General features: G+C 43.3%; 1 protein-coding gene across 2 annotated transcripts in view; it reads left to right on the top strand.

Annotated features, from left to right (window-relative positions):
• Window positions 1-24,042, top strand: part of LOC132821637 (solute carrier organic anion transporter family member 2A1-like) — a 151,357-nt gene that overhangs the window by 63,967 nt on the left and 63,348 nt on the right. For both annotated transcript variants that reach the window (XM_060834345.1, XM_060834346.1), the window contains exons 5-6: window positions 13,255-13,353; window positions 14,618-14,751. In XM_060834345.1, the coding sequence (XP_060690328.1) occupies window positions 13,255-13,353; window positions 14,618-14,751 (233 nt within the window). The remainder of the gene's footprint in view (window positions 1-13,254; window positions 13,354-14,617; window positions 14,752-24,042) is intronic.

Genomic DNA, 24,042 nt, shown 5'->3' with positions numbered 1-24,042 from the left:
GGCGCCTCCTAGCAGAGTGCTTTAGGGAACATCTCCGAGATACCCGCACCAATCAACCACACCGCCCCGTGGCCCAACATTTCAACTCCCCCTCCCACTCTGCCGAGGACATGGAGGTCCTGGACCTCCTTCACCACCACTCCCTCACCACCAGACGCCTGGGGGAAGAACGCCTCATCTTCCGCCTTGGAACACTTCAACCCCAGGGCATCAATGGGGTCTTCAACAGCTTTCTCATTTCCCCTTCCCCCACCTCACCCTAGTTTCAAACTTCCAGCTCAGCACTGTCACCATGACTTGTCCGGACTGGTCCAACTTGCCTATCTTCTTTTCCACTATCCACTCCACACTCTCCTCCCTGACCTATCCTCTCCTCCCCCACTCACCCATTGTACTCTATGCTACTCTCTCCCCACCCCACCCCCCTCTAGCTTATCTCTCCATGCTTCCAGCTGATGAAGGGCTTTTGCCCGAAACGTCGATTTCGCTGCTCGTTGGATGCTGCCTGAACTGCTGTGCTCTTCCTGCACCACTGATCCAGAATCTGGTTTCCAGCATCTGCAGTCATTGTTTTTACCGAATCTGTGATAGGGCCAACTTAGCGGAGAATCAATAATGAAGGAACACCATTTTAGGGTAAGGAGCAGAAAGTTTAAAGGGGATCTGCTCGTTGTAAAAACTATGGCTGTAATTACATTTACCATTACCCCATCTCCCTCCCTCAGACAAATTGAGGATTCATGATTCTTTTAGAATGTGTTCTGTTAGGACTGGAAATATTGGTAGGTCTTCAGCCTGAGTTTGTTGCTGTCCCTCATTAATGTTTTTGTTTGAGTAACTAATTGACTTGCCGAAACATCGAATTTCCTATTCCTTGGATGCTGCCTAACCTGCTGTGCTTTAACCAGCAACACATTTTCAGTTGCTCTTCTAGAAACAGTCTGTTATTTTACTTATGCTATAAACATTCTTTTTACACAGGAGGATGCTGTTTGTGTTTCCATCACCATCTGAGGAAAAAGGCTCTCACTGTCCAACCCATCTAATCCTCTGACTATCCTATGTCTGAATTAAGTCTCCCTAATGAAAACAGCTTCAAGTCCCTCAACCTTTCCTCATAAGACCTTCTGTCCATACCAGGCAACATCCTAGTAAATCTCTAAGAACAAACTAACTTACATACTCTTCATTTTACTATCATCCATGTGCCTATCTAAGAGTTGCTTAAATGTCCCTAATGTATCTGATTCTACGACCACTGCTGGCATCTCCCCTAAACCTTCCTTCAATCGCCTTAAAATTATGCCCCCTCATGATAGGATTTCCAGCATGGAAAAGTTTCTGGCTATCCACATTATGTACACCTTTCAATATCTTGTACACCTCCAACAAGTCATCTCTCATCCTTCTTTGCTCCATTGAGAAAAGCCTTTCCTTCCTCAACCTCTTACCAGTCCAGGCAGCATCCTGGTAAATTTCCTTTGCATCCTCCCTAAAGCTTCCACATCCTTCCTATAATGAGGCAACCAGAACTGACAATATTCTAAGTGTGGTCTAACCAGGGCTTTATGGAGCTGCAGCATAACCTTGCGATTCTTACATTCAATTCCCCATGCTAAGGAAAGCCAAATCACTTATACATCTTCTTAACGGTCTTTGGGTGACAGGTTTCAGGGATCTATGGATATGGACCCTAAGATCCTATGTTCCTCCACACTGCCAAGAATCCTATCTTTAACCTTGTAATCTGAATTCAAATTTGACCTTCCAAAGTGAATCACTTCGCACTTTTCCAGGTTGAACTCCATCTGCCACTTCTCAGTCCAGCTGTGCATCCTATCAATATCTGATTGCAACCTACGATAACCATCCAGATTATCCACAACTCCACCAATCTTCGTGTCATCAGCAAACTTACTAATTTCCTCATCCAAGTCATTTATAAAAAATCGTAAAGATCAGAGGTCGCATAACAGATCCCTGTGGAACACTATGGTCACCATGCCCAACTATTCATACTTTCTATTGACTGCCACCCTCTGTCTGGGCCAGCCAAGACCGGATGGGATCTATCCCAGGTTACTGAGGGCAGCAAGAGAGGAAATAGCTGGGGCCTTAACAGATATCTTTGCAGCATCCTTGAACATGGGTGAGGCCCTGGAGGACTGGAGAATTCCTAATATTGTCCCCTTCTTTAAGAAGGGTGGCTGGGATAATCTAGGTAATGACAGACCTGTCAGCCTGATGTCAGTGGTAGCAAAGCTGCCAGAGAAGACACTGAGGGACACGATATATTCCTATTTGGAAAAAAATGGGCTTATTAGTGATATGCAACATGGTTTTGTGCAGGGAAGATCATGTCTTACAAACCTAATAGAATTCTTTGAGAAGGTGACAAAGCTGATTGAGGGAAGAACTGCATGGATATTAGTAAGGTGTTTGATAAAGTTCCCCATGGTAGGCTGATGGAGAAGGTGAAATTGCATGGGGTCCAGAGTGTTCTCACCAGATAGATAGAGAACTGGCTGGGCAACAAGAAACAAAAGTATTGGAAGGGAGTTTCTCAAAATGGAGACCAGTGGTGTTCCACAGGGATCCGTGCTGGGACTACACTTGTTTGTGATATACATAAATAATTTGGAGGAAGGTGTCAGTTGCATGATTGGCAAGTTTTCAGATGACACTAAGATTTTTGGAGTAGCAGATAGTGAAGGTGTGACTGCCAGAGAATACAGCAGAAAATAGATAGATTGGAGAGATGGGCAGAGAAATGGCAGATGGAGTTCAATCCAGGAGGTGGTGATGCATTTTGGAAGATCCAATTCAAGAGCAAACTATACAGTAAATGGAAATGTCCTGGGGAAAATTGATATACCGTGAGATCTGAGTGGTCAGATCCATTGTTCCATGAAGATGGCAACGCAGATCAATAGAGTGGTCAAGAAGGCATACAGCATACTTTCTTTCTTTCTTTGGACGGGATATTGACTACAAGAGTTGGCAGGTCATGTTACAGTTGCATCGGACTTTGGTTTGGCCATGTTTGGAATAATGCATGTGGTCTGGCCACCACATTACCAAAAGGTTGTGGATGCTTTGGAGAGGGTGCACCAGGATGTTGCCTTGTATGGAGGGCCCTAACTATGAAGAGAAGTTGAGTAACTTAGGATTATTCTCATTAGAAAGGCAAAGTTTGAAGGGGGACCTAATTGCAGTCTACCAAATCATAAGAGATATAGGCAGGGTGGGTGGCAAGAAGCTTTTTCCCATTGTGGGGGATTCAGTGAGATCATGAGTTCAAAGTGAGAGGGGAAAAAGTTTAGGGGAATATGCATGGAAAGTTCTTCACACAGAGGGTGGTGGGTGCCTAGGGCATGTTGCCAATGAAAGTGGTAGGGGGGGAATGATAGTGTCATTTAAAATGTATCTAGACAGATACATGAATGGGAGGGAGCAAAGAGATACCAACCCTTAGAAAATAGTTGGCAGGTGTAGATAGAGAATCTGGATTGGTGCAGGCTTGGAGGGCTGAAGGGCCTGTTCCTGTGCTGTAATTTACTTTGCCCTTTGTTCTCCTTTGTCCTCACAAACAACAAAGTTGATTATAACTTCTAGTTATAACTGCGAGTTTGATCGTATGATCCTGCATCCAAGGAAGATGGCTGTTTAATCTTTACAAAAGGTTTCTGAATATATTATAATGACCGAACATAATGAAATTAGAATAGTTTAACATTCTTTTTAAGAGCTCCTAATCTTTGCAAGTTCATGCAGTAATATACAGCAGTTACTGCACTGCATAAAAATCAGGTCATTCTCTTTTGCAGTTCCCTCCGTGTTTATAGCTTACTGAAACTATTTGATACGAAGGTCATAAGTAGGAGCAGGAGGAGGAATTCAACCCCTCAAGTCTGGTCAGCCATTTGATAAGATCATGGCTGATTTGATGGAGGCTGCAACTCCACTTCCTGCCTGCTCCCTTAATCTTGAGCTCCTTTGCAGATCAAAACATTCTCTAAATTAGCCATGAATATTCAATGAGCCTCAGCTGCGAATTCCAAGTACTAACAGCACAAAGAGTAGAATTTTTCATCTGTCTTTAATGGGAGATCCCTTCGTTTCAAACTGTACCTCATTGTGGGCAGCACGATACCTCAGTGGTAAGCACTGCTGCCTCACAGCACCAGGACTGGAGTTCGATCCCACCTTTGAGTGACTCTTTATCTTTGTGGAGTTTGCATATTCTCCCGTGTCTGTGTGGGTTTCCTCCAGGTGCTCCAGTTTTCTCCCAAGATCCAACCGTGCGCAGGTTAGGTGGATTGGACATGCTAAATTGTCCATTGTGTCCAGGGATGTATAGGTTGAATGTTTTAGCCATGGGAAATACAGGATTATGGGGATAGGGTTGGGGTTGGGTCTGGGTTGGATGCTCTGCAGAGGGTCAGGATGTGACAACTGGCCTCCTTCCAAACTTTAGATATTCTGTGATTCATTTACTGTCTGGAGGCCACATATTGGCAATGACAATGGCCTGCAGGCTTAGATTCTTGACAAAAATTTTAACCATTTGTCTGAGGCTTGGCTTTGTTTGGGGTTTTGCTATGGACTGATGTTGAGTCCCTCTATTCATTATATGTTCTGAGTAATGGTCTGCAATTGCCTTCACTCAACTTGTGTTTCTGTAGCTCAACTGCCATTTAACTTTAAGCTCCATTTACCTCATTTTCTAATGACAGAACCAATTGTAGTGCCTGTTTGAAAACCAATTGGGCTTCAACTAGTAGGTGCTTTTGCATGGTCACATGGTTGATCCCACTTACCACATATTCTTTCAGCACCTCACTTAGGATTAAACCAACATCACATGACTCAGCCAGTCCTCTTAACCTGATGAAAAATCCTAATACAAATTCCCCTGCTTCTAAAAGTGTTGAGTAAGATCTAATAGTATCTTTGAATTATAGGAGGCTTGGGGTCTTAATATTCCTTAGCTATATCCATCAACTAATGAACAGTTTTAGTATCTGGTGCCTTAGGAGGTTAGGCTTCTAATTATCAAGAAAGCTATGGGTCCTCATGCTGTCAGAGAGTTGCTATTGTGTTTTGTCTGCCCAAATGTCATTTGCCTGGAAAAAAATAACATTTTCTTTCCACATCATGGGACCAATCTTGGATGGCAGGATCAAACAGGTCAAGTTTCTCAAATAGAGCAGGAGAATTGGCATTTCAGGCATAAGTCCTTCATCAGGACTAAAGCTTGTGGGCCGGGGCTGAGAGATAAATGGGAGGGGACTTGGGGTTGGAGGGGGGGACGTAGATGAGAAAGCGATAATTGGATGAAGATAAGGGGGGAGTGTTGGATAGGTCTTGAGGGCGGTGCTGAGTTGGAGGCTTGGGACTGGGATAATGTTGGGGAGAGGAAATGAGGAAGCTGTTGAAATCCACATTTATCCTGTGTGGTTGCGGGGACCCAAGGCGGAATATGAGGCATTCTTCCTCCAGGCGTTGGGTGATAATGGTATGGTGGTGGAGGAGGCCCAGGACCTGTATGTCCTTGATGGAGTGAGAGGGGAAGTTGAAGTGTTCAGCCATGGTGCAGTGAGGTTTGTGGATGTGGGTGTCCCAGAGATGTTCTCCGAAATGATCTGTGTCTTGTCTCCCCAATATAGAGGAGACCGACCACACTGGGTGAAATGGATGCCATAGATGATGTTGGTGGAGGTACAGGTAAATTTCTCATGGATGTGGAAGGATCCCTTGGGTCCTTGGATGGAGGTGAGGGGAATGGTCTGGGCACAGGTTTTGCATTTCCTGTGGTGAAAGGTGCCAGGAGCGGGGTGTGGATTGGTGGGGGGCATGGACCTGACCAGGGAGTCACAGTGGGAATGGTCTCTCCAGAATGCTGTTAGGGTTAGGGAGGGAAATATACCTTTGGTGGTGGGGTCCATTTGGAAATGGTGGAAGTGGCAGAGTATGATGCGATGGATGTGGAGGTTGGTGGAGTGGAAGGTGAAGACCAGCGGGTTCTGCTCTTGTTGCGTTGGGAGGGGTGGGGTTCCAGGACGGTGGTGTATGTAGTGGAGGAGGTGCACTGGATGGCATCGTCAACCATGTGGGAAGGGAAGCTGCAATCATGGACTTTCTGGGGTGGAATTAGTCATCCTGAGAACAAATGCGATAGAGGCGGAGGAATTGGGAATATGGGATGCCATTTTTACAGGAGGTAGGGTGGGAGGAGATGTAGTCTAGGTAGCTGTGTGCATCGGTGAGCTTGTAGTAGATGTTAGTAGTTAGTCGGTTGCTGGAGATGGTTATGGAGAGGTCCAGGAAGAGGGAGGGAGGCTGCCAAGATGGTCCAGGTGAATTTGAGATCGTGGTGAAAGGAGTTGGTAAAGTTGATGAACTGTTCAACCTCCTTGTGGGAGCACGAGGTGATGCCCGTACAGTCATCGATGTAGTGGAGGAACAGATTGCAGGTAGCGTTTTTCTAACTGTGGAAGATGGACTGTTCCACATATCCGACAAACAGGCAGGCGTTGCTGGGTCCCATGTGGATGCCCATGGCTACCCCTTTGGTTTGTAGGAAGTGGGAGGATTGGAAGGAGAGGTTGTTGAAGGTGAGGACCAGTTAGCCAGGCGGATAAGGATGTTGGTGCAAGAGTACTGGCTGGGACTGTGTGAGATCAAGAAACGGAGGGCTTGGAGACCTTCGTCGTGGTAGATTGATGTATACAGGGACTGAATGTCCACGGTGAAGATGAGGTGTTGGGAGCCGGGGAAATGAAAATCTTGGAGGAGGTGAAGGGCATGAGTGGTGTCACGAACATAGGTGGGGAGTTCATGGACTAAGGGGGGGGGGGGCAGGATGGTGTTAAGGTAGGAAAAGATGAGTTCGGTGGGATAGACGCTAGCTGAGACAATGGGTTGATCGGGGAAGTTAGATTTGTGAATCTTCAGTAGGAGGTAGAATTGGGCAGTGCGGGGTTCATGGACAATAAGGTTGAAAGCCGTGGGTGGGAGATCCCCAGATGTGATGAGGTTGTGGATTGTCTGGGAGATGATGGTTTGGTGATGGGAGGTGTGGTCATGATCAAGGGAGCAGTAGGAGGAGGTGTCTGTGAGTTGGCGTCTGGTTTCAGTGGTGTAGAGGTCAGTGTGCCACACTCTACTGCCTATTGTATATCAATAGAATATAGAAAAGAATAGAATACGCTTTCATTGTCACATGTGCTCTGTTGTAGGAATACAGTGAAAAGCTTTAATTATGGCAACATCTTAGGTACAAGTACTTAAGTATAATTCTTGGAAACAGCAGAGAAATTAAAGTAGTTGTGTTACTTTACAGAGTTGAAAAGTACGTTTAAAAATAGGACATCATTAAAGGGTTGACATTAAAGGTATGAAATTTCAAATACACATTGTAGCAGCTCAGTGCAGGGCCTCCATTGGCGGTCTGACTGCCAGTGCGAGACCCTCATCTAACAGTTGCTCCCACTCCAATCCAAGCCCCAGTTTGCTCCATACTAGCACTAATCCTGATCCAAGCTAAGTTCCAGGACTGCCTCCCCTGCAATGATCTCTGCCCAGAACTTGCTGTGTACACGCTGCTCTGGGGCTGCTTCATAATTGGTTTTATATAGACTTTTAAAATAATCTTGGCCATTTAGAATCCAGGTATTTATAGATTGTGAACTAGGCAGATAATAAAATTACTTCTTTTTTGTGTTAAGCCCATTTTCAGGTATATTCTCAGAACAGCATGTTAACCCTTGTAAATGTTTCATTGAATATTTTTACCACAAGGGAAAGAACAAACAATTGCACTTAACAATACAGTTGAAATTGTTCTAAGTTATAATTTTTTAAAAGAGTATAATCTTAAACTTATCTTTTTCAGAAAAATCCTACATTTTTGACCCCAGTTTATGCTATGATATATTGCATTCCCAGTGGATATTCTGTAATATGTGGAAATTTATCTAATTTATGCATGTCAGAATTTGGAGTGAGCAAATTCCGTCCAATGTTACAGCAACAACTGTACTTCAAAGCACTTCATTGGGTGTAAAGTACTTTGGGATGTCCGGAGGTCTTGAAATGTATAAATTCTTTTTTCTTGATAGAAAAATATACACCAATCAAGTAGTGGCAGTAAGTCATGCAGATGGAGACAGGACATTGCAAATTAACTGGAAAAGAAAAGAAATATCAAATGTTAAAAAAATTAACAAAAAAACTCAGGGCATCAGAGATTTTCAACTTCAAGATCATTTAAAACGAGGGAGTGGATATTAAATTTGATAAAGTATTGGTCTTCATTTTAAGTAAGAGCTCGAATGTGATGAGAAGGAGTTATGCCTCAGCTGTACAGAACTTTGTTTAAACTGCATCTGGAATAGTGCATTAAGTTCAGGACACAAATTTAGAAGATTAAGAAATGATCGATTAAGTAAGCTGCTTAAAATATCCACAGCATTTGCTAATATACAATTAGAGAAATTCATATTTCTGCTGAAGGGGGAAATTAAGCACATGGGAACATTAACTTGCCTTCAAAATTATCAGATTCAAAGCAAAACCAAAAGAGCACCTTTTCCAATGAATCATTAAGGGAAGTGGTTGTTGCTTTGCTCACTAAACTGCTGAATTGTCATGCAGACGATTCATCACCATGCTCAGTAACATCATCAATGGGACCTCTGTGAAGCATTGTTGTTCTACCCCACTTGATATTTATATAATCTAGTCTGTTTAGGTGGATGTTGTCATTTAGGGTTTTCTCTTGTGATGATGCTGTTCCTTTTAACAAGGTTATGTTGTCCTTGGCTTTTCTTTCAGACCGGTCATAAAAGACACAGTCTTTGAAAAGTCTACATTCAAAGGGTTTTAGGGCCAGGTTGACTATAGCTAACAGATTTTGCCTGAGGCAGTAAGGCTTCTCAATTAAAAAAAAACACTTGTACAATGAAAGGGGAATGGCCAGTTCTCCCAGCTCAGCTTTTCTCTGGCTTGGTTTGGCTATTCACTGAAAGCAGTCAGGTTGTGAAATTGTTGGATCCAAAGAAGCAGGTCCATGCTGATCCTGACATCTCTTGTGTAAGACCCTCTGTTTGATTTTACCTTTTGTTCAAAATTTGGGAGAAGATTTATAGCTCGGGTGCTCGTTGTTGTGGTTCTGTTTGCCGAGCTGGGAATTTGTGTTGCAAACATTTCTTCCCCTGTCTTGGTGACATCCTCAGTGCTTGGGACCCTCCTGTGAAGCACTTCTGTGATGTTTCCTCCGGCATTTATAGTGGCTTGTCTCTGCCGCTTCCGGTTGTCAGTTCCAGCTGTCCGCTGCAGTGGCTGGTATATTGGGTCCAGGTCGATGTGTTTGTTGATAGAATCTGTGGATGAGTGCCATGCCTCTAGGAATTCCCTGGCTGTTCTCTGTTTGGATTGCCCTATAATAGTAGTGTTGTCCCAGTCGAATTCATGTTGCTTGTCATCTGCATGTGTGGCTACTAAGGATATCTGGTCGTGTCGTTTCGTGGCTAGTTGGTGTTCATGGATGCGGGTTGTTAGCTGTCTTCCTGTTTGTCCTATGTAGTGTTTTGTGCAGTCCTTGCATGGGACTTTTGTGTCAAGGGGTGTTTGTGGGGATTGTTGCAAGTATAGGGAACAGCATAATTAAGTTGTGATAATCTGTTGGGTTTTCAGATAGATTGTTATTCTAATCTTTTGTTTGTGTTACATTCTGTAATCTTGCAGAGAATACTGTTTTGTTTAAAACTTCCGTGGTTTGACCAGGTACCCTGGAATATCTGTGTTACACCAACATAAAACAACTAGCAAAGTTAGGGTCTGGGTCACTTCCTTGAAAAGGTTTGGTGGGCGGGGAGGGGGTAGTGGTCTGGCCTGCTGTATAACTCTGTAGTGTTTTGTATATAGAGTCTATTTCTCCATGTTTGTGGTTGGCATTCCAGGTTGAAAACCAGGCTTCTAGGAATTCTTGTGCATGTCTCTGGTTAGCTTGTCCTAGAATGGATACGCTGTCCTGGTCAAATTGATGGCCCTCATTATCTATCTGTATTGAGATGAAGGAGAGTTGGTCTTGCTGTTTTGACGCTAGTTAATGTTCATGCATCTGGATTGCTAGTTTCCTGCTGCTCTGTCCGATGTCATGTTTATGGCAGTTGTTACACAGGATTTTGTATATTATGTTGGTCCTGCATGTTGTGGGTAGTTGGCGTCCTGTGGCTGTGGATTGGTGTGCTACCATGATTCCCAGTGGTCATAGGGGAGGGTTACCTGTGGATCAGGGCATACGGTGTCCTCTTAGCATTGACCGTCTGATGAAGCTATTGGTATACCTGTTGTCCCTGAAGATTTTGTGTAGGTGTTCTTGAGTAATACACAAAAATGAGGAAGAATACATACACAAAGTCTTCGGAAACAATGTATACCCCAACAGTTTCATCCACTGATACCTGTCGGTTAATTAACGCTCAGAGGACACTCTCTGCCCTGATTCACCAATTACCCTATATCAAGAAATTATCAGAATTGACAACTAGATTCCTGCAACCACTGACAACAATGCTTGCACACCAAACCATAGTCACAAAGATGAAATACTCCTTTTCAACAACGTGCAGGACCAAGTTTGCTGATGACACCAAAATTGGAGGTGTAGTGGACAGTGAAGAGGGTTATCTCATATTACAACATATTACATATCTCATATATCTGGACCAGATAGGCCAATGGGCTGAGAAGTGGCAGATGGAGTTTAATTCAGATAAATGTGAGGTGCTGCATTTTGGGAAAGCAAATCTTAGCAGGACTTATACACCTAAAATGGTAAGGCCCGAGGGAGTGTTGCTGAACAAAGAGAACTTGGAATACAGGTTCATAGCTCCTTGAAAGTGGAGTCACCGGTAGATAGGATAGTGAAGAAAGTGTTTGGTATGCTTTCCTTTATTGGTCAGAGTATTGAGTACACGAGTTGGGAGGTCAAGATGCAGCTGTACAGGACATTGATTAGGGCACGATTAGAATATTGCCTGCAGTTCTGGTCTCCTTCCTATTGGAAAGATGTTGTGAAACTTGAAAGAGTTCAGAAAAGATTTACAAGGATGTTGCCAGGGTTGGAGGATTTGAGCTATAGAGAGAGGCTGAACAGGCTGGGGCTGTTTTCCCTGGAGTGTTGGAGACTGAGGGGTGACATAGAAGTTTACAAAATTATGAGAGGCTTGGATAGGGTAAAGAGGCAAAGTCCTTTCCCTGGGGTGGGGGAGCCCAGAACTAGTGAGCATAGGTTTAGGGTGAGAGGGGAAAGATAAAGAAGAGATCTATGGGGCAACTTTTTGACGCAGAGGGTTGTATGTATATGGAACGAGCTGCCAGAGGAAGTAGTGGAGGCTGGTACAACTGCAACATTTAAGAGGCATTTGGATGGGTACATAAATAGGAAGGGTTTGGAGGGATATGGGCCGGGTGCTGGCAGGTGGGACGAGATTGGGTTGGGAAATCTGGTCGGCATGGATGGGTTGGACCGAAGGGTCTGTTTCTATGCTGTACATCTCTATGACTGCCATAAATAATACATTGGCGAGACTGGCAGAAAACTAGCAGCCCAGATACATGAACACCAACTAGCAACAAAACAGCATGACCAAGTCTCCCTCATCTCAATACACGCAGACAATGAGGGACATCACTTTGGCTGGGACAACATATCTATCCTAGGACAAGCGAACCAGAGACAAAGTGTGGAAGTTCCTAGAGGTCTGGTTCTTCAATGCGGAATGTCATCCACAAGTATGTAGAAATAGATCCCAAAAACAAACCACTACAGAGAAAAATGCAAATGTCATCACCCATCTTAAAAGTCCATATCATATAAATCTCAAGCGAAGTAGAACAACAAGGCTTCACAGAAGTTGCACTGATGATATTACCTAGCATGGTGCTTGACAAATCACCAGCTTGGTGAGCAAACCAACAACTACATCAACAACTGCATCCACAACCCGAATTACATATCTTAGCAAAAACGTTAATAGAAATTTGGAACTTGTCCCCAGAATGTTGTGAAGCATGTACAATTTAAAATTTTCAAAATTATCAATGTACATTTGTATGTAAAAAAAAACAAAGTTGATATGTGCTTATGAGGCAAAATCGTTTTGAATGGGACAGAGGACTGAATGCTGACTCCACTTCCTATGTTTCTAATTGGGCTGATAATTTACCTAATGCAGAATGTAAGATGCAATATCTAAAAAATGCACTTTAAGTTCAGTCCTTTACTTGCAAAAATGAAATCTGCTGCTAGTTCTGTCCTTCCAACATTGGCTTTTCTTCCAATTGTTACAACTCGGGATAAACCCCATACAGAAAAGCTTCACCTCATGCCATAATCTATTAAAGAACTTTGGCGGCACGGTGGCACAGTGGTTAGCACTGCTGCCTCACAGCGCCTGTAGACCCGGGTTCAATTCCCGACTCAGGCGACTGACTGTGTGGAGTTTGCACGTTCTCCCCGTGTCTGCGTGGGTTTCCTCCGGGTGCTCCGGTTTCCTCCCACAGTCCAAAGATGTGCGGGTCAGGTGAATTGGCCAAGCTAAATTGCCCGTAGTGTTAGGTAAGGGGTAAATGTAGGGGTATGGGTGGGTTGCGCTTCGGCGGGTCGGTGTGGACTTGTTGGGCCGAAGGGCCTGTTTCCACACTGTAAGTCTAATCTAATCTAAAAAAACTATCCTAATTACCACTGTTTAATGAAAAAAATTAACAATTTTGGTTTTTTTTTAAGTCCAAAAGAGAACATTAAACAACAACAATTTACAACTCTTTTGTCTTAAACCAATTTCTACCTTCCACTCTACAATATTGGTCTGATAAATTCCCTCTTAATTTTACTCACTTTCAAACCCAATTGTCGGCTTTGGATGTTGAACTTTCTCTAAAGGTACAGTAAACATCTACACCTTCATAACACCATCTCCAATCTTCTTTTCCCAGTCCAGACTGAACTCCTATAATACTTTCTCTCTATCCATTTCCATTAAATGTTCAGTCTTAAGATGGGTTTGTTAATGCAGTCAATATCATTGAATCGTGATGACCTTAATTATCTTGATGATGCCTCAGTCCTCCCTCACTCCTTAGGAAATTGCTCTCATTTTTGACTGAGGAATTCAAAAAGGTAACTGCACAACTCTGAATTTATTTTCAATTATTAACACTGATTGTTTCTCTCCTTTTCTTCAGCAATCCTGTTTGCTATATCTGTTTTTGGGCCTGCTTTTGGCTACTTACTAGGATCGGTGATGTTACGGCTATTTGTGGATTTGGACAAAGTGAACCCAGGTAAGAGGAATCTACTGAAAGGTTGCAGTGATTGGAATGAGAGCCAGGCGATTCTCTTTGACTATGACATCCTTGATAAGGGTTGTTAACCTGGACCAATCAGGGAGCTCACATCCAAATCATTTATATAAGAGGTATAGTTTGCACATGACACCAAAATTCGAGTTGTAATAGACAACAAAGAAGGTTACCTCAGATTACAATGGGATCTTGATCAGATGGGCCATGGGCTGAGGAGAGTGGCAGATGGAGTTTAATTCAGATAAATGCGAGGTGCTGCATTTTGGGAAAGCAAATTTTATCAGCACTTATACACTTAATGGTAAGGTCCTAGGGAGTGTTACTGAACAAAGAGACCTTGGAGGGCAGGTTCATAGCTCTTTGAAAGTGGAGTCGCAGGTAGATAGGATAGTGAAGAAGGCATTTGGTATGCTTGCCGTTATTGGTCAGAGTATTGAGTACAGGAGTTGGGAGGTCATGTTGTGGCTGTACAGGACATTGGTTAGGTGACTGTTAGAATAACATGTGCAATTCTGGTTCAGAAAAGATTTACAAGGTTGTTGTCAGGATGTAAGGTACAGGGAGAGGTTGAACAGGCTGGGGCTGTTTTCCCTGTAGTGTCAGAAGCTGAGGGGTGACTTATAGAGGTTTATAAAGTTTGAGTGGCATGGATAGGATAAATAGACAAAAGTTTTTTTTTCCTGGGGTGGAGGAGTCCAGAACTAGAGGGCATAGGTTTACAGTGAGAGGGGAAAGATATAAAAGAGACCTAAGAGACAACCTTTACATACAGAGGGTGGTATGTGTACTAAATGAGCTGCTGGCGGCGGGGTTGGGGGTGGGGGTTGTGGGTGGGAGGCTCGGACGATTACAATGTTTAAAAGGCATCTGGATAGGTATATGAATAGGAAGGTTTCGGTGGGATATGAGCTGGGTGCTGGCAGGTGGGACTAGGTTGGGTTGGGATATCTGGTCGGCATGGACAGGTTGGACCGAAGGGTCTGTTTTCATGCTGTACATCTCCATGATTCTATGACTCTAATCTACCTGTGTCTTAAGAATATTCAAAAACTCTGGGTTAGGAGAAAGTGAGAACTTCAGGAATTGAAGGGCTAATGCCTGAAACATCAATTCTCCTGCTCTCAGATGCTGCCTGACCGGCTGTGCTTTTCCAGCACCACACTCTTCGACTCTCATTTCTGTTTTAAATGTGTGATGCCCGAGTTCTAATAACTGTGTCTCCTTGTTTTGTTCCTATCGCCAGCTACAATTGATTTGACACCCAGTGACCCTCGCTGGATTGGTGCCTGGTGGTTGGGGTTGTTAGTATCAAGCAGCATTCTGGCCATCACCTCTATCCCTTATTTTTTTTTCCCTAGAGAAATGACACCTCAAAAGGTAAGAATCCACATTTCTATTACCTTCTTTTTTGTTTAATGAATAATTGATCTCCATGATGACACAGGGAGCTTTATATGCCCAAATATTGATGTTGGTGTTGGAGAAAGCAGTTGCCAATTTATGATGAACAGCAACTAAATCAGCAGTGATAAGTGCCCAGGTGTGACATGTCAAAAATAAAGCTGGACAAATTCAATCCTTACACTGACTATTAGCCTTCTTCCAACAATCAGGAAAAGTGATGGAAAGTATCATTGACCGTGTGTTACAAAGGCATTTACTTAGGAATTACCTTCTCGTTATATTTGTTTGGGTTTCTCCAGATCCATTCGCATTTACTACATCTAACTCGAACTGATTTTATTCCCCTACATATCTTTAAATGTTGCCTAAAACTCCCTGTAGTATTACAGATGTTATTACAATAATTACAATTAAAATTAAAAATAAAGCTGGACAAATTCATATCCTTACACTGACTATTAGCCTTCTTCCAGCAATCAGGAAAAGTGGTGCAAAGTATCATTGACCGTGTGATACAGAGGCATTTACTTAGGAACTACCTTCTCGTTATATTTGTTTGGGTTGTTCCAGATCTTATTAGAGTTCAAGATGTGAAGCAAGAATAGTGGCCAATCACTAGGCACTGTGGCACGGGGAGCTAGAATCACCAGCATCGCCTCCCTGTTCCCCCCCGCAATTAAATTTTTTGATAAGTGCAATTTATGTTGGGTTTTCAAGAGCAATTCTTGCTACGAGGCCTCGTGAGATTTCTCGCCATATCTTACCAACTATACATCATTAACTACCTATCCCACTCCAGTGACATTCCTCATGCCTGATTCTATCTGCATCTTACCATGCGTCATTCCTACAACATGCCATTCATACAACATGCCATTCACTAGCTATCGGACGAATAACTGACATTCTTGGCATCTGTGTCATCTTTAAAAGGCTGCTGTGTACCTCGGCAAGCGTTGGCAATCTGGTATCACTCCTCACTGGGGCAATTTAATGATACAAAGGCCACAAAACCCACAATACATAGTGGCATGGCTGACCTTCCCTCACAATTACAGCCACATTCTCTCACCCTCATCACTGTTTAAACGCCAAGCCACACAGTTTACCTGTCCTCAGCTACATTGCATCCAAACACCCTCTCTGAGTCATTGTGACTCTGCCTTCAATGCCCACTGTAGACCCACCTCTTTTCATTGTCCAATAAAGGAATATTACATACAATTTCAAGCATGCACTTTTATTTACAGCTAGCTCAAAAGGGAACATAAACAAAAAACATTTATAGACTGTAATTTGCAGCCTTCTCTCATATTCCTGTACCTTATCATCTAGCAAATCACTTCTTCTCCTGTTTAAGTTATGCAGAGGATACCGTACCAGGAAGATGCAACATACTCTACCCAGACTATATTTGAGGGAACGATCTCTAAGATCGATTCAAGCTGCATAACTACAGCAGTCGCATTGTCTGCTCCACCATGCTCTGTCTGCAGCCAGGGCACCATTACATCTTTGCTCAGAATCTGTCCAGGAGGTGCAGAATGGTGTCATGAACAATGGTTATGGTGGGTCCCTTGGTGCCCCAAGAACAAGCTTTGTGAAGCTCCTGGACCCTCATACACAGCAGGAATAGGAAAGTGTCGCAGTATGTAGGGGTCATAGCAGCTGCCAGGGTAGTAGGTACCTCCAGCAAATGGTGCTGCCCACTGCAGGGGTAGATTCTGAAGGAGCTGAATAGTCCAGTCCTGGTGGCATAGACTCTGCCACAGAGTAATATTTGAGGAGGCTGATGACTGAGATGCTCTAGATGCTATGTTTTTGCCAGTGTCTGCGCTTGACCTCCATTCAGTTGCACTCAGTGTTTTGACACCTTCATGGATGCTTCTTCTCCAGTTTGTGTATTCTAGAGCAACTGATTTTTCAGGTGCCAGTAGGGTTGTTGCATTTGTTCTCAGGAGGCATTCAGGGTGCCTTGTAGCATTTCCTCTGCCCTCCTAGTGATCACTTACTGTTGTGGAGCTCAAAGTAGAGCACTTTTTAAGTGACAAACATGTAGATAATGTAGCCTGCCTGTCACAGTTTGTCATGCATGGCCAGTGCCTACATACTGGGGATATTGGTCTGGGAGAGGACCCTCACGTTGATACACCTATCCTACAAGTGGATTAGTAGGATTTTAATATGGCTATGCTGGTGATAATTCTCCAGGGATTTGAGATGTCTGCTGTTTCTGGTGTCCATACAGGAGGGTGGGCACTAACCTATATGACAAATGATGCAGCATTGGCCTCACCCTTGGCAGTTGGACAATAAATGGCTTTCCCTTGATCAGAACTGACTTCCTGTCAAGTAGTTGTTGCTAGGTTCACACTTTTGACCACCATTTCAACCCTAAGGACCTCCACTTTGCATGAATTGCAAGTTTCTATTTTAAAATATTCACAGGATGAGCGCTTCGTTGGCTAGGCCAGAATTTATTGCCCTACCCTACTTGCCCAGAAGGGCAGTTAAGAGTCCACCTCATTGCTTGGGAGTGTGAAATTACATTTAGATCAGACCACGCAAGGATGGCAGTTCCCCTCTGAAGTACCTCCAGAAGGGGTTGGTAGCCCCATCATCAAGTCACTTTTTATTTACAAATGGAGCATTATTGATACCGATCCAGCTCCATCAGAGTCAGCTGCCAGGATGTCCGATATTCCTGTCAGCCTGGACTCCCTGATTGGACCAGATTAACAGCCACGATCAGGGAACCCATATTTTGAGATACACCTAGCTTACAATTACAATCACTACATCCCTCCCCCTCTGAATTTAGAACTTCCTGTTGTTGTCGCTTAAATGGAACTATGTGTTGGTTTGCGCTAACTTATGCATGTACTTAGTTGCACCCTTTTCTGTCCTTGCTTCATCATGATTGCTTCCACACTCTCAGAATGAACAAGATATCTGATACTACTGTTCATTTTGGGCAGTGAGATCAGATTATCAGACCCAATCAAGGAACTCATACTTTAAATAAAATGTCCAACGATGAACATGGATCCAATGTCAATTCTCATAAAAACCCATCAGCTTCATTAATAACTTCACTAAGGCTAACCCTCAAAGAACATCAGTGAAGCTGATGGGTTTTTATGACAACTGACAATGGATTCCTGGTAATCATTGGACATTTTAATTCCCAACTTTTACTGAATTCAAATTCCACCATCTGCTGTAGTGATTTGAACCCAGGTCTGCAGAACATTAGCTGGATCTCTGGATTAACTATCTAGTAACAAGATTGTCACTACTGGGAGTTAAATATCCATGGGTACAAGATTGTTCAGAAGAACAGACAGGAATGTAAGGGAGGTGGCGTAACCCTGATATTCAAGGACAACAGCAGGGTAGTGCTGAGAGATGATATAGGTTCTATGGAGAATGAGGTTGAATCCATTTGGGTGGAAATTAGAAATTCTAAGTAGAAAAAGTCACTGATAGGCATGGTTGAAAAGCCACCAAATAATATCACGTTGGGGTGGACAATAAATAAAGAAATAAATAATGAGGATGGGAACCTAAATTGTAGTTCCAATGTCCAGGAGGTTGAGAGTTGTGAGGTCAGAAATGAGGTTTTAAGGCGGAAAGAGTGCATCGGAAAGCAGGAAGATGTTTTGAAGTGTGTCTACTTCAATGCCAGGAGCATCCAGAATAAAGTGGGTGAACTTGCAGAATGGGTTTTTCAATGTTGTGGCCATTTTGGAGATATGGATAGAGCAGGGACAGGAATGATTGATGCAGGTTCCAGGATCCATATGTTTCAATAAAAATAGAGATGATGGTAAATGAGGGGGACATGTGGCATTGTTAGTCAAGGACAGTGTTACGGTGGCAGAAAAGACGTTTGAGGACTCATCTACTGAGTTAGTATGGGCTGAGGATAGAAACAAAAAAGGAGAGATCACCCTGTTGGAGGTTTCCTATAGTTCCAGAGCTGTAGGGGAAAGGATGGCAAAGATAATTCTGGATACAAGCGAGAATAGTTGTTATGGGGGCTTTAACTTTTCAAATATTAACTGGAAATCCTGTAGTTTGAGTACTTTACATGGGTCAGTTTTTGTCCAGTGTGTGCAAGATGGTTTCTTGACACAGTCTGTAGACAGGCCAGCAAGGGACCAGACCATATTGGATTGGGTACTAGGTTATGAATCAAACATTTAGAGGTAGGTGAGCACTTTGGTGATAGTGACCACAATTCAGTTAGCGATGGAAAGGGATAGGTATATACTGCAGGGCAAGAGTTATATCTGGGGGAAAGGCAATTATGAATCGATTCAGATGCATAGAATGGGGAAGGAAACTGCAGGGGATGGGCATAATTGAAATGTGAAGCTTATTCAAGGAACAGCTACTGCTGTGTACCTGTCAGGCAGGAAGAAAGTAGTCAAGTGAGGGAGCCGTGGTTAATTAAAGAAGTTGAATCTCTTGTCAAGAGGAAGAAGAAGGCTTATGTTAGGAAAAGTTAAAAATCACACAACACCAGGTTATAGTCCAACAGGTTTAATTGGAAGCACACTAACTTTCAGAGCGACACTCCTTCATCAGGTGATTGTGGAGGGCTTGATCGTAACACAGAATTTATAGCAAAAATTTGCAGTGTGATGTAACTGAAATTATACATTGAAAAATTGATTGTTAAGTCTTTCATCTGTTAGAATACAGTGATAGTTTCACTTCTTTCATGTATAAATCATAAAACCCTTTTTTTAAAGTTGCATTCTCGGTTAACAATGGTGATAGTTAGACAATATGTTGAAGGTGTTAGCCCCCTGTGTTCTCTGTCTGTGACCTGATGCTTGGATTGATTCTAATCTAAAAAGATGAGATAACAGTGCTTTACATAAATTCATGCAGTTTTTGAGCTCAGAGTTCTACATGAATGTATGCAGTTTTTGAGCAAAGTGCAATGTAACTCTGCAAGTACAAAATCACAACACAAAATATGTGTGCATGTGGGTTTTTGTCTGTCTGTGTGTGTGTCTGTCTGGGGTGGGGGTTGTGAGTGTGAGAAAGTGTGTGTGTGTGTGTGTGTGTGTGTAGTGGGTGCAGAGTGTCTTAAGTCTGTGAGGGGGTGCATGTGTGAGCGTGGGAGTGTGTGTGTCTATAAGGGTGTATGTGGGTGGCTGTGTGTGCGTCTGTGTGTACCTGTGTCCATGTGTTTGTGAGAGTGTGTGTGTGTGTGTGTAGGAATATCTGTGTGTATGTATAGTGCAATGGTGATCACCTGTAATGTGACATGAACCCAAGGTCCCGGTTGAGGCCCTCCCTATGGATACTGAACTTAGCTATCAGCCTCTGCTCGGCCACTTTCCTCTGCTGCCTGTCCCGAAGTCCACCTTGGAGGATGGTCACCCGAAGGTCTGAGGCTGAATGTCCTGGACCACTGAAGTGTTCCCCAACTGGGAGGGAACCCTCCTGTCTGTTGATTGTCGTGCAGTGCCCATTCATCCGTTGTCATAGCCTTTAGGATGAGTTGAGAAGGCTCTGTTCGGGTGCTTGAGAGTTACAAGGTAGCCAGGAAAAACCTAAAGAGAGAGGTAAGAAGAGCCAGATGGGGACATGAGAAGTCATTGGCAGATAGGATCAAGGAAAATCCTAAAGCTTTCTATAAGGACATCAGGAATAAAAGAATGTCTAGAGAATGATTAGGGCCAATTGAGTATATTAGTGCAAAGTTGTGTGAGAAGTCTGAGGAGATAGGGGAAGCACTAAATGAATATTTTTCATTAGTGTTCACACTGGAATAAGACAATATTTTTGAGGATAATACTGAGATGCAGGCTCCCAGACTAGATGGGGTTGAAGTTTACAAGGCGTAGGTGTTAGCAATTCTGGAAACTGTGAAAATAGGTAAGTCCCCTGGGCTGAATGGGATTTATCTTGTGATTCTTTGAGAAGCCAGGGAGGAGATTGCTTAGCCTTTGGCTTTTATGTTGTCATTGTCTACAGGAATAATGCCAGAAGACTGGAGGATAGCAAATGTGGTTCCCTTGTTCAAGAAGGAAAGTAGAGTCAACCCTGTTAATTATAGAGCTTTGAGCCTTACTTCGGTTGTGGATATAGTATTGGAAAGGTTATAAGAGATAGGATTCATAATCATCTCGAGAGGATAGTCAACATGGTATTGTGAAGGATCAGTTTTGCCTCAGAAACCTTATTGAGTTCTTTGAGAAGGTAACCAAACAGGTGGATGATGGTAAAGCAGTTGATGTGGTGTATATGGATTTCAGTAAGACGTTTGATAAGGTTCCCCTTGGTAAGCTATTGCATAAAATGCAGATGCATGGGATTAAGGGTGATTTAGCGGTTTGGATTAGAAATTGGCTAGCTGAAAGAAGACAGGATGGTGGATGATGGGAAATGATCATCCTGGAGTTCAGTTACTAATGGTGTACCACAAGTATCTGTTTTGGGTCCAATGCTGTTTGTCATTTTTAATAAATTACCTGGATGAGGGCATAGAAGGATTGGTTAGTAAATTTGTGGATGACATTAAGGTTGGTGGATTTGTGGATAGTGCTGAAGGATGTTGCAGGTTACGGAGGGATGTAGATAAGCTGCAGAGCTGGGCTGAGAGATGGAAAATGAAGTTTAATGTGGAAAAGTGTGAGGTGATTAACTTTGGAAGGGGTAAAAGGAATGCAGAATACTGGGCTAATGGTAAGATTTTAGTAGATGAGCAGAGAGATCTTGATGTCCAGGTACTTAGATCCCTGAAAGTTGCCACCCAGGTTGATAAGGTTGTTAAGAAGGCATGCAGTGCGTTAACCTTTATTGGTAGAGGGATTGGGTTTTGGAGCCACGAGGACATGCTGCAGCTGGTGCGGCCACACTTGGAGTGGTCACCGCATTATAGGAAGCTTTTGAAAGGCTGCAGAGGAGATTTAGATTAGATTAGGCAGCACGGTGACAGTGGGCGGCACGGTGACAGTGGTTAGCACTGCTGTCTCACAGCGCCTGAGACCCGGGTTCAATTCCCGACTCAGGCGACTGACTGTGTGGAGTTTGCACGTTCTCCCCGTGTCTGCGTGGGTTTCCTCCGGGTGCTCCGGTTTCCTCCCACAGTCACAAAGATGTGCAGGCCAGGTGAATTGGCCATGCTAAGTTGCGCTTTGGTGGGTTGGTGTGGACTTGCTGGGCCGAAGGGCCTGTTTCCACACTGTAAGTAATCTAATCTAATTTACGAGGATGTAGCCTGATATGAAGGGAAGGTCTTATGAGGAAAAGTTGAGGGAATAGAGGCTGTTTTTGTTATAGAGAAGAAGGTTGAGAGTTGACCTAATTAAGACATATAAGATAATCAAGGGTTAGATAGGATGGACAGTGACAGCCTTTTTCCTTGGATGTTGAAGGCTAGCATGCGGGGACATAGATTTAAATTGAGGGGTTATATATAGGACGAATGTCAGAGGTAGTTACTTTGCTCAGAGAGTAGTAGGGCTGTGGAATGCATTGTCTGCAACAGCAGTAGACTTGCCAACTTTAAAGGCATTTAAATGGTCATTGGATAAACATATGAATATAGAATAATGTAGGTTTCAGATTAGTTCTACAGGCTGGTGCAACATCGAGGGCCGAAGGGCCTGTACTGCACTGTTAATGGTATGACTATTATCACAGGGGATTTTAATCTACATGTAGATTGGTCGAATCAGCTCAGTCAGGACAGCCTTGAGGAGGAGTTCAGATTAGAGTAGTGCTGGAAAAGCACAGCACATCAGGCAGCATCTGAGAAGCAGGAAAATCGACATTTTGGGCAAAAGCCCTTCATCAGGAATGAGGTTGGGAGCCTCGGGGGTGGAGAGATAAATGGAGGAGGATTTCATTGAATGTATCCCTGATACATTCTGTTGAAGAAAGCTAACGGAACCAAAGAGGGAACAAGCTATCCTAGAGCTGGTCCTGTATAATGTGACAGGAATAATTAATGACTGCATAGTTAGGGATTCTCTTGGAAGGAAGGAGTGGTCACAGTATGTTTGAATTTAGAACACAGATGGAGAGTGGGAAGACAAAATCCAATACCTGTGGGTCCTGTATTTGAATAAGGGGGACTACAATAGAATGAGGGAAGACTTGGCTAAAGTAGACTGGAAACAAAGATTTAATGGTGGGACACTTGGTGAGCAGTGGAGGATGTCCAAAGCAATTTTTGAAAGTGCTCAGCAAAAGTATATTCTAGTGAAAAGGAAGGACTGTAAGAAAAGGTGTAATCTGCCATGGGTGTAGAAGGAAATAAGGGAGGCTATCAAATTGAGAGAGAAGGCATACAAAGAGGCCAAACACAGCATGAAGAAGGGCTTATGCCCGAAACGTCGAATCTCCTGTTCCTTGGATGCTGCCTGACCTGCTGCGCTTTTCCAGCAACACATTTTTACCACACTAATAACATGCCCGTAATTGACAAAGAGACAAAGATAGGTGAGGACCTGGCAACAATCATTATTACAGAAGAGCTAGTGTTGTGCAGGCCTATACAGCTAAGAATACACAAATCTCCTGGTCCTGATGGAATGCACCTCAGGGTACTAAAAGAGATGGCAGGAGAAATAGCAGGTGCACTGGTAGTAATTTCCCAAAATTCGCTGGCCTCTGGGCAGTCCCAGCAGATTGGAAAACTGCAAATATGACGTGACTGTTTTAAAAAGGAGGTTGACAAAAGATGAGGAATTATATACCAGTTAGCTTAACCTCTGTAGTAGGGAAGATGCTTGAGTCTATTAGCAAGGAAGAAATAGCAGGGCATCTTGATAGAAATTGTCCCATGGACAGACTAGCATAGGTTCGTGAATGGCAGGTCATGCTTGGTAAAGCTTTTGGAATTGTATGAATTCATAGAAGGTGGACAGTGGGGACCCAGTGGATGTGGTGTACCTAGATTTCCAAACGACCTTTGACAAGGTGCCACACAAGAAGCTGCTGCATAAGAAAAGGATGCATGGCATTAGGGGTAGAGTATTAGCATGAATAGAGGATTGGTTGACTAACAGGAAGTAAAGAGTGGGGATAAATGAGTGCTATTCTGGCTGGCAATCAGTGACTAGTGGTGTGCCTCAGGGATCGGTGTTGGGACTGCAATTATTTACAATTTATATAGATGATTTAGAGTTGGCGACCACGGGTAAGGTGTCAAAGTTGGTAGACGTCACTACAATGATTGTGCGTAGGACTGTGAAACTTTGCAGAAGAACATAGATACATTGAGTGAATGGGCAA

This window comes from Hemiscyllium ocellatum, chromosome 13 (assembly GCF_020745735.1).
Source record: "Hemiscyllium ocellatum isolate sHemOce1 chromosome 13, sHemOce1.pat.X.cur, whole genome shotgun sequence".
NCBI lineage: Eukaryota > Metazoa > Chordata > Chondrichthyes > Orectolobiformes > Hemiscylliidae > Hemiscyllium > Hemiscyllium ocellatum.
This window is presented reverse-complemented; position numbering and strand designations above follow the sequence as displayed.